At 43.4% G+C, this 13275-nt stretch overlaps 1 protein-coding gene across 4 annotated transcripts in view; it reads right to left on the bottom strand.

Annotated features, from left to right (window-relative positions):
* Window positions 1–11371: 11371 nt before the first annotated feature.
* FNDC1 (fibronectin type III domain containing 1) overlaps window positions 11372–13275 on the bottom strand; it is a 107595-nt gene continuing 105691 nt past the window's right edge. For all 4 annotated transcript variants that reach the window (XM_086708252.1, XM_086708255.1, XM_025925619.2 and 1 more), the window contains one exon: window positions 11372–12165. In XM_086708252.1, coding sequence (XP_086564378.1) covers window positions 12050–12165 — 116 coding nt within the window. In that variant the 3' untranslated portion in view covers window positions 11372–12049. The remainder of the gene's footprint in view (window positions 12166–13275) is intronic.

Below are 13275 nucleotides of genomic sequence, written 5' to 3'. Positions count from 1 at the left end.
TGCATATACACTGGAATATTACTCAGCCATAATAAAGAATAAACTCCTGCCATTTGTGACAACATAGATGGACCTTGAGGGCATTATGCTAAGTGAAATAAGTCAAACAGCGAAAGACAAATACCGTAACAGTTCACTTATATGTGGAATCTAAACAAAACAAAACAAAACCCAAAAAAACTGAATTCATGGATATACAGAACAGATTGCTGGTGATTACCAGAGGTGGTATTTGGGAATAGGTGAAATCAGTCAAGTGTCAAAAGGTACAAACTTCCCAGTTATAAGATAAGTCCTGGAGATGTAATGTAAAGCATGGTGGCTATAGTTTAAAAAAAGAAGTGAATAAAACCATATGGTACCGACACACAATGGAATGTTATTTGGCCTCACAAAAGAAGGAAATCCTGCTTTTTGTGACAATATGGATGAACCAGGAGGCCATTAGGCCAAGTGAAATAAACCAGGCATAGAATATTACATGACACCACTTATATGAGGAATCTAAGAGTCAAACTCATGGAAGCAGAGAGTAGAATGGCGGTTTCCAGAGGCTAGGAGAGGGGGAAATGGAGAGGGATTTGTCAAAGGCTACAAAGTTTCAATTATGAAAATGAATAAGCCCTAGAGATCTACTGTCCAGAATAGTGCCTGCAGCTACTACTACTTATTGTATACTTAAAATGTTGCTGAGAGAGTAGATCTTATGTTAGTGTTCTTATCACACACACAAAATCATAATAAATAAAGAGGGTAGAGGGAACTTCTGAAGGTAATGGGTATGTTTAAGGCATAAATTGTGGTGATGGTTTCTCGAATATATACTATCTCCAAACTCACCAAGTTCTATACACTAATTATATGCAGGTTTTTTTGTATGTCAATCATACCTCAAAATGATTTAAAGACCAAAAGAATATATATAATAGTAAAAACAAACCAGGAATGAATCTGTATTTGGAAGGGCCCTTGGCACTTGGTAAGGACTTACTGAAATTGGCTGTTATGGATGCATGTATGGATGCATTAATAATATTTACCCTGCATTTGAACATTTTACATCCTGTGTAAAATCGGATACAATCTATTTTACAACTCAATAATTACCAATTAACTCATAAATACGCTGACTATAGATATAACCCTAAATTGATACCAAGAAAATTGGGACTGGTCAACAAGTTTTGTACCTCTCAGACCACCATTTGTTTCTCATTAACTAGAGCATTCCCAGTGGGGAAACAGCATTCTCCAATTCAATATCAAAAACAGAACAGAACCCTGGTCACCAAATAAATATTTCCTATAAAATGAGGCAACCCAAAAATGCTGTCAATGGAATTTAGAGACTCAAAGCAGCTGTGCTTCACATGGAACAGAACAATCAAGATGACAGCACAGAGTTACAAATAAATACACACTATCCATCGTTGAGGTACAATTTTTCCAATCTTTTAAAGAAGCCCAGCTTTTCAAGTATTGTTTTAGTGTAGACTGTGAACTCTGAGATGGGCATGGGCTATGTGTATTTGTCATTCATTCATACCCCCTGGCACATCATGCCGTTGAAAGTTTGTCGAATCAAAAAGGGAGGATCAACACGTTGCTCCTAAACATCACGTGTTGAGGGCACAAGTCAGATTGCACCCACTCTCCCAGTATTTCCCTAAGTCTGAAGTTGAAGCCCATGAAGTCTTGCTTCAGAATGAAGTATAATGCTAGGGACTCTGCACCGCACACGTTCATTTCTGAATGAACCTCAGACTTCCACTAGAGCAGGACTACCTCCCATAGAGAGCTTTCAAGGTCCATCTTTCAATTCACCATCAAATTCCCCTATTTTTTCAAGGCAAATTCATGAATTTCCAAATCTTCCAAGCAGGTGGTAGGGGGATGGGGTTTATTAGGGTCTTGTAGGGTGGGCGGATGGTCTGTATGCCATGCCTGGATAGAGCCAAGTGGGAGAGCAGTGAAAACAATATGGCTGGCTCCACACTGAGGCAGGGACAGAGGGGATGCGACGCTCCTCTGAATATGACATCACAGGAGGTAGCTGGAAAAGTAACTAGAAGTAATGCCAGGGTCAGCCTGGACACAGGAAGAGTGGGATGGATGTTTTTCCTTAAATTTGACTAAACCTTTGAGGGCGACAAGCACACCTTCTCTCCCTTTGGCCTCAGCAGCAGCTAGCATGGTGCTGACTATGTAGCAAAGGCTTATAAACAAATCTTTGATAAATTGAATTAGAGGAAGACTTGGTGCTGCTGAAGGAAACCCGATTTGTCAATTAAACCAAAAACTGGATGCTGTTCGGTAGAAAACACTGATTTGATTCAAACTATCATTTCCCCCCAATTCTGACCACATATGGGGGGGGGGGAGGGCTGAGAGTAGAAGGTTAGTTCTTTCCAGGAATCAAAATGAAGAGACATTTACAGTATGAGATGGCAAGTAGGTTTGACCTTGACTGCTGGCACTGTTCAGTGAGACAACTGCCCAAGATAGATGTTGATGGTGACGCTCTAGTCAAATGCAGGTTGATGGAGAAAACCACCTTGACTGATTAGCAGTCTATCATGGTCAGGGAAAGCTGAGTGGTGACCCCTATGCCCATATTGTCACTCCTGCCAGGGAGAAGAGCAGGACCTGTGACTCAGTATGTGGCGTTAGCTGCTTATTTCAGCTTTCAGTCTCAGTTTCCTTAACTCTATAATGATTTAGGTGAAATACCCTGTGAAGTCTCAACCACCTCCAGGAAGAGAACAGAGTTTGAAGTCCATTTCTATTTGAATGAATGCTCTAATACTTGTCCTCAACTCATTCTTGCTAATGATATCATAATGTGCTAAAAGGAACTAATGATAGTGAAAAATGAGTTATCAATTCCCAGATGTGGTGCATGCTTCTAATTTGGTCTCTCCAGTTACACTCAGTTCCATACTTCACCCTGCTTTCTGCTGCAGGGCCAACCTGTTTCAACCTCATCAGCTGGCCTCCTTGCCACCTGGCTTCCAGATGGTTTTGGGTGATGGGGACCTGGCAGGAACTAGGAAGATGGGGAAGGGAAAATAAGGGAACTTGGCGTGGTCCCTTGAGTGAGGTCATCGCTTTTCTAAAACTGGACTGCTGTATGAGAACCTCCCTCTGGATTCTGCTAAGCACTCCTTCCTCTGGCCCTTCAGACTCAAGAGCAGCCACAGCCCACTGATGCAGTATTCCTTGGGGTCCCCACTCGAACCTACACAACCAGTCCCTTTCTTCAACCTCCTTGAATGATTCTCATTTGAATGTGACATCTGTTTACTGTTGGGATGCTAATCCACCATCACTGTGCCTTATACAATCAGTAAATAATAAATGTTTGGTTAATTGATGAAATATGTATAAGGTCTACGTCTACTTGGATGGCTGTATCATCTTTGGAAAGGTCTGATTAGTTGTGGAGAGCAAGGATAGAGAATTGTGAACAAACATCCTGGACCAAGCAGCTTGGCTCTTCCCATGTGTCTCTTGCTGTCTAAGCCTCTTTCTTGCTGTCACTATTGAAATCATGGTGGGTTTTACTCTCTGTATATCTGTCTGTCTGTTATCTTTCTATCTATCTATGTATCTATGTATCTAGCTATCTATCTATCTGCCTGCCTATCTGCCTGCCTGTCTGTCTATATCTACCTGTCTACTGTCTATCTATCTATCTGTCTTCTATCTATCATCTATCTATCTATCTATCTATCTCTATCATCTCCCTAAAGGGATAATCTGATGGATGCATTGGATGCATTTGAGGGTCCCTACAATCACCCTCTAGCTCTAGTATCATTCTTGTCCAGTGAGACTTGGGTGGGACAGCTCTTTCATAATGCTTCTTTTCTCAGAAAGGGACAGCAGGTGGAATTGTAACTTGCAGGTGCTTTGAGGAGTCCTGACTTTTCCAGTACAAGTGGACTGTAAAGGCATAAAAACAGACCAGGGTAGGAGTGTGAAAGCAAGCAGTCGTCATAGAGACCCATCTTTAGAATCCTTTATAGCCACTCCTTCCCTAGTCTGAGACCCAGCTCCCAGCCAGACCCTCTCACTACCTAGTGTCAAAAGCCTTCTGGAAGACTAGGGCAAGGAGGAGATTTGAGGGGACTGCTATTTGCATGGGGGTTCCTCCCCTGCTCAATTTTTCTTGTCCTTAACTGCAAGTTCCCCTGCTTCCTGGCAAAAATAAAGGAAGCATGATAGTCTTGAGTTACCAAACTTTCATATTCTAAGTTCTATGTGACAATGGTATATAATATATCTCAGGTATCAGGTTTCCAATTTCCAAATGCAAAAAAAAAAAAAAAATTGCATAAATGAAAAACATTGTCACAGAACTGGAAATAAGCTAACTGAAGACCTGGAGGAGATACTAACTGGAGACACTGGAAGAATTTCTCCAGGCTAGTGGGACTTTCTTGAGATAATGATCCTAGCCTCAAATTCTCTGTCCTTTGAAACAAACTGAACAGAGCCAGTAGATTGAAAGAAGTAGCATACCTAGAAGAAATGCAATCAGAGGAGAGCAACAGAGAATGCATTTACTTATTCATTTGCTCATTCGTTTTGTTGTTGAAGACTTACTTACTGAACACCTACTATGGGCCAGGCTCTGTTATGATGCCAGGATATGACAGTAAAAAGCCCAGCAGACATGGCCTCTGCCTCCATGACACTTATAATTCAGTGTGCATTGGAGGTTGGTTTGGCAAGATTCCAAAAAAAATATGGACATCAATTATCTGTCTGTTGGAGGGGAGATACCCTTTGTTTGGGGAAAATTACAAAAGAGCCCTTTAGTCTCCCAAACATAAAGTAAGTATCCAGTTACTGTGTAAAAGGAGAAATGAGTCCTAACTCTTTGATCTTTGGATGAAAAAGCCTTGCTGTCCCTCCTCTCTTCACTGGTGATGTCTGGGCTTGAAGATGGGTCACTAGTTGGGTGGGTAGGTTTGGACGTGGGTAGGAGGAGTCCTTTGGGTAGGCAAGATCTAGACTCTCTTGCTATGGTGTTAAACTTGTAGCAACATAATCAACTAGGGTATTCCTACTGAGTTCAAAGACCAGGAAATGAGCATTATTTTACTACTGCTTTTACATGTCAAGTCTGAGATCCCATATGCCCAGGTAGAAACTCCTTAGGTTCAGTCATTACTGGTGCTCCCTCCTATGCTCCACTTTCCTTCTCTCTCACCAAATCCTAGGTCTTTCCCAGAACTGAGCATTTGAGTGGCCTTTCCTGCTTCTAGCCTCCAGTTGCCCATGATGCAATCATCCACTCTATTGATGTTCATTCACATTCACCAACTGACATCTGATATACTTGTTTGCATGTTTTCCATCTGCTCCATGATATATAATCTCTATGAGGGCAGGGATTGGGTGCATAGCCGCAGTACCTAGAGGAATGTCTGGCACATATTTTTAATTCAATTGGCATTAGCAGGGTGCATGAAAGAAGGGGTGGCTTGTCACTGTGTGTTCACTCCCAGGCCTGCACAGCTGAAGGAAACACCCTCCTGCTCCTTGCGGTGTGTCAGTGGGAGAAGGCTCCAGATGGAGTCAGCTAGAAACCTCTGTGAGTTCAGCTCCAGCCCTACTGGCTCACTACATTCATCCTCGTTCCACCACATCCCTGGAGAGATGGGAAGGAATGGCCTGCAGGGCCCATTTAGCAACTACCCACCATCTTGGGGGAAATGTCTCCTCACCACAGTAACTCCCAAAGCATTCATCCCCTGCCCTTGCATAAATCCCTTTAATGTTATTAGGTTTTTGAAAAGAAAGGCAGAGGAGAAAGTTGCCTTCAAGTATTATCCAAAGTCCCTTAAAAAACAAGAGGACTTGGCTGCCATTTTGGAGCCAGGAAAGGAAGAACCATGTGGCAAACGGCTCAAGGACAAGCTGGTAAGTATTCAAGTGCTGCCAAACCTCAATAATTGGAAAAGACCGACCGGTGTCCACTGGATTGAGCCACTAGGGAGACTGGGGCCAGGGGAGCTGGGTGTGAGGTGGGTCACAGAGGCCTGGGTGTGGCGGTGGTGTGACAAATGTGTGGGATGAGGTGGAAGGCCAGGGCATAGAGTGGGCACGCTCATGGGAGACTGGTGGCTTCACCTGCTGGCTCCATCTGCCTTGAGAGGTGAAGAGTCTCCTGAATGAGGGGCAGTGGAGGATGCAGGTGAGTGGCGATGGGGAGCAGATGTCAGCACCCTGGGGACAGGCTGATAAACCTTTGCAGAAAGCTGCAGGGATCTGAGGGAACCCTAGACAGACTGGCAGGCTGAAGGAGCACGTTTTGCTCATTGATAATCTTGGATGGAAAAGCTTTGTCTTTTCAATTCCTATCCATATCTTTGCCATATGTTTACCCTGTTAACGAATATTTACTGTGAGCCCACTCTGTGCGGGCTCTGTGACAGGCAGGAACAGCTGGAGGGGGCAGCAGGAGGGCCGAGTGGTGGCCGGGTTGTTGGTGTCAATGGGTAGGTTGGGGGCATGGGTGGGGGGTGACCAGATTGTGGAGCACCTTGGAGGCTGTGGGAAGAACCTAGGATTTTACCCTGAGGAAGGTGGGTATCTCAAAGCACCCAGCAAAGTGTACTTCTCATCACTCCAGAGACACTCCACAACCACCACCCACCCCTGTGAGTATTCAGGGCCATTTACTTCCAGGGCTATCAAGAAGTTTCCATTTCTGGCTAATTGTATCTCATTCAGGAAGACTATGCTAGTATCAGCCATTTATTTCATCATTGACCTGGTAACAGAAAGCTTCCAAAAGACTGTGTATTTGAATACTTTCTTATTTCTGTCCAAAATTTAAAAACTGGGGCACCTGGATAGCTCAGTAGATAGAGCATTTGACTCTTGGTCTTCAGGGTTGTGAGTTCAAGCCCTACATTGGGCATGGAGCCTACTTTTAAAAAAAATAGCAAAATTTAAGGAATTTCTGGGAGCATCTCAGTAAAAGGAATACATTAATTTTTTCTTTAGAAACATGTGTGGTAGAGTGCATCCAACCCATAATTTAATCAGAAATATTTGGAATTATCCTCGAACTTCTTTGATTTGATTCCGCTGATAGAACTGATCAACCCATGCTTGGGTAGCATCTTGCCTGATGTGGATGCCTGGATTCTATCAGGAGATTATCCCAATGGTAGAAAGACAAGAGCATAGAAAACATAAAAGCCTCGTAGTGAACAAACATGATACATCCTGAGATTTTAAAATGGCCAGATTTTAAAATGATTCACTTTTCTTATTTGATTTCTTATTCACCTATGTGTATCTGTCCCAAGACATCAGTCATTACCTTTCTCCATATCAAACAGCCCCTGTGCATGGGGCAGGCATAGGCAGTCTGGTTTCTACCAGTTGACCCCCCGACGTGGGAAGAGCTGATTTGATCAGCATGTGGACCCTTGCCCAACATATCCAATCAGAGTGTAGTGGGGATATTTGGAACTGGAAACTGAGAGACTTGGAGAGTTGGAGAAGCAAAGTTACAAGGTCTTGTAGACAGATCGCTGCATACAGTGTGGTAGCCAGACACTGCAGTTGTATACGGCAGCCCTTTGGGTCACTTGCATCCAGAGAAAGCCATCTGCAGGGAAGGGAATGGGGCTGTGCACGGAGAGCAGGAGAGACAACATACCAGAGAGGAAAAGAGGAAAGAACAACTACTTCCCAACCTGACAATCCCTGTGACTCAGCAGTGCCTCCCACATATTATTTCCTGTCCTGAGACTGTGCAGTCCAACCTTACACAAACCCTTTACTTAACTCTTGAGGTATTTCTATTCTTGGCCATCAAATAACCACTGCCTGAGAGAATATTGCTTTCCCAATCTAGAGCAAACATTTTTGTGCGTGTGTTAAATTTGTCGGCTTCGTTTTCTCATTGCTTTGAAATTTTTTTATTTCAGAGAGAGAGTGCAAGCAGGGGATAGAGGCAGAGACAGATAGGGAGAGAGAGAAGCCTAAGTAGGCTCCATGCTCAGCACAGAGCCCAACGCGGAGCTCAATCTCATGACCCTAAGATCATGACCTGAGCCAAGAGTCAGATGCTTAACCGAGTGAGCCACCCAGGAGCCCCTGTTGACTTGCAATTTCATATCAATTTCATTTCACTTTTATTATAAACCTTTGCGTGTTTAGCTCTCATTTGATTGCTAAACTCTGTACATTAATAATCTCACAACTAAGATTTAAAACCACACCTCCATTCATAACAGGTACACTCTGTGGTTTCATACAATTTTACTGAGCTCAACCTGATCTGAGAATGGCTGGAAATGGACAGTTGGGAAGATATTTTTTTAAAAACTCACTTCTAACCTGTAACTACAAAATAGTTACACCTCAAGGAGATGATTTTAAGGCATCTACAACATGTAAGATGCTACACAAGCATGGGCTGATTGATTCTATCAGCAGAATCATCACATAACTGTACTAGTGACTAAGAGCTGATTTCCATGCAGAGAGAGGAACCCCAATGTAACCCCATTTATCACCACATTTCCAAATTCCCCAGCCCCCTTGAACTGACCAAGACATGTGGCTCGAGTAGGTCAAAGGGGAGAAAATAAGTCAAAACTCATCTTGTAAAAGCTGCAAGTTATGTTCTAACCAGATGGTAATAAATATGCATGAAGCCTCCCAAAGAGCGAGTTACCTCCTGAGACCACAGCACAAACAAAGTGTTTGCCAAATGGGAAAACTGGGAACCCAGGATCCAACCACTTGGAGCATTCAAGCATTATTAGGCTGTAGAGATGGTCAGAAATAAATAGAACTCAAGTAAGAGAAAACTGAATGGACATCTGTTAAGTACTATGTGCTAGTTTTTAAATGCTTAAACCTTCTTTCAACCTCAAGAAAACTGATCCGTAGGTACCCAAACTGTTTCTAATAGGGTGAGATGGTATTTTACACCTTGCAAACCACATATGGTCTCTGTAATATATTACTGGTTTTTTGTTCAGCTGTCTCTTATGTTTATAATGCTTTAGATGCATAGATACCATTCTGAGCTCACAGCTCATAGAAAAACAGGTGTGGGCCTCCAACTGTTAAGTTTACACTTCCAGGTATACTTGAGGCTTTTCGATGATGGACATCTCACTACCTTCCGATGAGACTCCTCTGATGATTGGACTCTTCTAAAACTGCATCCCACTGAGCCAAATGTTCTTTCCCTTTAATTCACACGTGTGCCTACTTCTGACTTCTAGAGTTGGCAAGTTCTTCTTCCTCAGAGCCTCTGAAATAGAGCAAGTCTTCTTTGGGGAAACAGTCCATTAATTTCCTCCGAGCTTGGCATGAAGTGGTTTTGAGACCTGTGGTGTTCCGAGAATGTGGCGTCCAGAACTGACACAGAACCAGACACTTGATGTGGCCACCATGCATGTGTTTGGACCATTACATAACCTAGTATGGACAGAGTATCAGTAATAATACCACCAACCTATACTGAGATTCAGTGGTTTTTGCTTTCGTTTTGGCCGCTCTGTCATCTGGGGTTGGCAGGAATTTCCATCAAAAACTGCAAGCATTTACTTTCACTAGAAGTTTAGATTTCTATAATGAAATACGGTCTAAGGATCTAGGCAGGGCTTGAAAATCATTGCATGCGTGAATGCAAGTAAATTCTTTTTATTTCTGTGAGGTGAGTGTAAATTCCTTCTGAGGGACACATGTCCTTTAGTATGTGAGATGAGCAGACGGTCTTTTGGGGGTGAATGAAGCAGGGAATGCACCCTTTAGTGTGTGAATCACAGAGGAGGGGTTGCCTGTGTCTCCAGGATGATCCAGAGCTCTGTATCTTCCAAAGGAGGCCCCATAATCACAACAGGCTTGTGGAACAGACCAAATGGCTCTCCTCTTGTCCATGCTAATGAATTATTTATACCCAAGGAAACACTTTCAGGAAATGTGCAATCTGCTGGTGCTCTCTCCCCTCCCCAGGGCCTCATTTTGGCATCTTTCTCTGCTCTCCAATAGCATGCTAGTGGAGGCTAAAACCAGACAGAAGTTTGGAGGGGTGGGCGGGAGAAATGGAGGAAGCAAGTTGTGTGTTTATTGGGAAAATTCACTTATATTTAAAGATCAGATCTTTCACTTAGAACTGTGAAGTATGTTTGAACATTCATTTGGGTACAGAATAAGGTTTTCAGACATCCTTTTTTAAATAATCCTCCTTTCATGGGCAAAAGCCCCAAAAGCTCCTTAGAGGAGCCCATCCTATTTTGCACATTAAACCGTGAGTAACATACGAACTGGGTATCTAATCTGCCCCCTCAGGAATTCTAGTATCTTCCCAGGTTGTCAGAATGCTTGTATTTTCTTTATTGTTCTTTACCGTGGGAAGGGGATTGTGGAATCTGAGAATATCAGCTTTCACAGCCCCATCGAAAGGACCCTGCAAAGTTACCTGTTTCCATGTAAGTTTTACCTTCAAACCCACCAGATACATCAGGTTTCATCTCAACACAGTACTGGTACTGAAAATAATTGACTCCAGGAGTCTGGACTGAATTCTGCCATTAAATCCGTACACGGTGGTACAGCCTGGGGGCCCCAGAAAAGGGCACGCCTCCAGCTCCTTCCGACCATTGCTTCCCCTATGCTGAAATCTTTATGAAAGAAGGCAAAATCTTCATCCCGCGGAGCTGCCTGAGGACACAGGGGAGCCAAGCTTGTGGAAAGGACACCATATTTTAAGAAGAATTAGAATAACGTGTTTTTAAATAAATGCTCCTGTGTGGTAGTCAAAAGGGATAAGATGCTCATATGTAGAGGAGGAAATACTCAGGCAGGAAAGGGGAAAGGATTTTTTTTAAACTGGATTTTTAAATCATTTGGGATGTAAAATCTTAGTTATTCCTTTTTTTGTAATGTTTTATTTATTTTGAGAGGGAGAGTGAGGCAGAGAGAGAATCCCAAGCAGGCTCCATACTCACTGGGGAGCCCAATGCAGGGGTTGAACTCACCAACCATGAGATCATGACCTGAGCCCAAACCAAGAATTGGACGCTCAACTGACTGAGCCACCCAGGTGTCCCCAGTTATTCTGAAAACATACGGGATATGTCCCCAGAGAGGCAACTAGTAGTTTTCACCCAGGTCTGGAAAGATTGTCTCCTTAGGTAGAAAGCACTCGGTCTGTGACTAGGTCACTGCTAACACTGCAGTATCCCCGTCACTCCCACAGTCTAGCGGCATGCACTTCATTGTTCTCGTTACATAGTATACAGATTCTGTGGATACTGTGGATTCTGTGGATACTTCCAAAAGATGTTAGCAAACAGTACCTTTGCTCCAAAAAGTCCCACACACATTTATCTAGTGAACAAGTACAAATTTAGCAACTTTAATCGGTGTTCTTGCAGACAAGTGAGGATAGGTATATGCATATATACATATATATATATACCAAAATTGAGAATTTACAAATATGATTTGGTACATTTGATCTAGTAGTGGGTAAGTCCATGGAATAAATCTGAAGTAGGATATATTTCTTTTGGTGGTATTTTTAGTAATTCAGTTCTACTGCATAGAGAGTGATCTGAAACTTAAATTTGACTAATTTTGGAAGAGTCCAATGAGAGAAAAGAAAGCATGTAGCAGTCCCTGAAGCAAGCTCATGTTTATTTATGCTGTTCCCTGGAGACGACATGTCTGAATTTTGTGCCTAAAAAGTGTGAAAACTGTACTCAATCAGTGGGCATCCCCTACTGTAGTTGCGTGTTTCTCTGGGATGTGCTATTACAAGGAAACCACGTGGAGAAGCAAAGTTAACAGCAACATTGAACTGTGTGTAGTCCAGGCCAAAGAGGAGGACTGAGTTCCAGACTGAAGACGCCTGAAATGTCCGGTGTCCACCATGTGGCCTTGCTGGCACCCAGGGTCGGTGGGGCTTGGAACGCTCTCTGTCTGTTCCTGCTCTCAGCCCCTAGTGCAAGTTAGCCCAGGGGGGCCGGACGGGGCAAGTTTCAGCACCATCATCCCATGGTTACCACTTCCCTGGAATGGAGACCCCACACTCATACCAGCCCACATAGTAGTAGGGGGTTCCAAAACCAATGTTGCCGAAGCTGACTGGCTCCTGGCGATACTGGCGATAGTAGCCTAAAAGGGCAAAAGGAAAGAGAGGGAAACAAAGTGCATCTGTGATATTGTGATTTATAATAAGAATTATATACTTGGTCTTCATCCCTGTTCCTGGCACACAGCTCCTAAAACTCTTGGATTCCCTAAGTGATAAGAGTGGTTAAGGTATCTGGACATTCATAACAAATGCCTTGGACCACTCCTGAGATTATGCTAATGAGATTACTTTCAGAAAGCATCTATGGGCGGGGCTAGTCACCAGAGAGGACAACCATGTGATTAGAGGGTGTGACTTTTGGTCCCACCTCCTGGCCTCTGCGGAGGGGACAGGGGCTGGACATTGAGTTCAATCATGAAGGGCCAGTGATTTCTTAAATCATGCCTATGTAAGGAGCCTCCACAAAAACACAAAAGCACGATGTTCTGAAAGCTCTGGGCTGGTGAACAGGTTCAGACGCTGAGAGGAGGGCACTCCCAGAGAGGGTGTTTACACTCTGTGTCCTTTCCCCACACTGTGCCTTATGTGTCTCTTCCACCTGTCTGCTCCCACCCACTGTACACTTTTATAATAAGCTGGTTGGTACCCTAGTAAGTAAAATGCTTCTCTGAGTCTTTTTTTATTAAGTGTATTTATTTATTTTGAGAGACATTCATGAGTGGGGGAGGGGCAGAGAACGAGAGAGACAGAGAATCTCAAGTAGGCTCTACAGTGTCAGCGCAGAGCCTGACATGTGGCTCGATCCCACAAACCGTGAGATCATGACCTGAGCAAAACCAAGAGTTGGACATTTAACTGACTGAGCCACCCAGGCACCCCTATTTTTTTTTAAGTTTATTTATTTTGAGAGAGAGAGAGAGAGAGAGAATGTTTCTGAGTCTTGCAACTCTCAGCAAGATTCCCACCTGTCCTCACAGAATTTAGGGCCTCCTGACTTGCCTGGAACCTCAAGCTTCCAGGTTTAATTCTTGGAATCTGGGGTAGGCTTTTAGATCTTTCCAGTGAATCTCTCCAAGGAAAGAATACTATAGCATTTCTGAGCAGTTCTCCCATAAAGTTAAAGTGAGGCCCCAACCTGCTCAAAAGCATTTGTGACAACTCCCCTTTGGCCCTGTTCATTCTTGCCAGCT

This window comes from Puma concolor, chromosome B2 (assembly GCF_028749965.1).
Source record: "Puma concolor isolate L17-30 chromosome B2, mPumCon1.1.hap2, whole genome shotgun sequence".
Taxonomy (NCBI): domain Eukaryota; kingdom Metazoa; phylum Chordata; class Mammalia; order Carnivora; family Felidae; genus Puma; species Puma concolor.
Note: the sequence above shows the minus strand (reverse complement) of the source record. Positions and strands in the feature narration are given on the sequence as shown.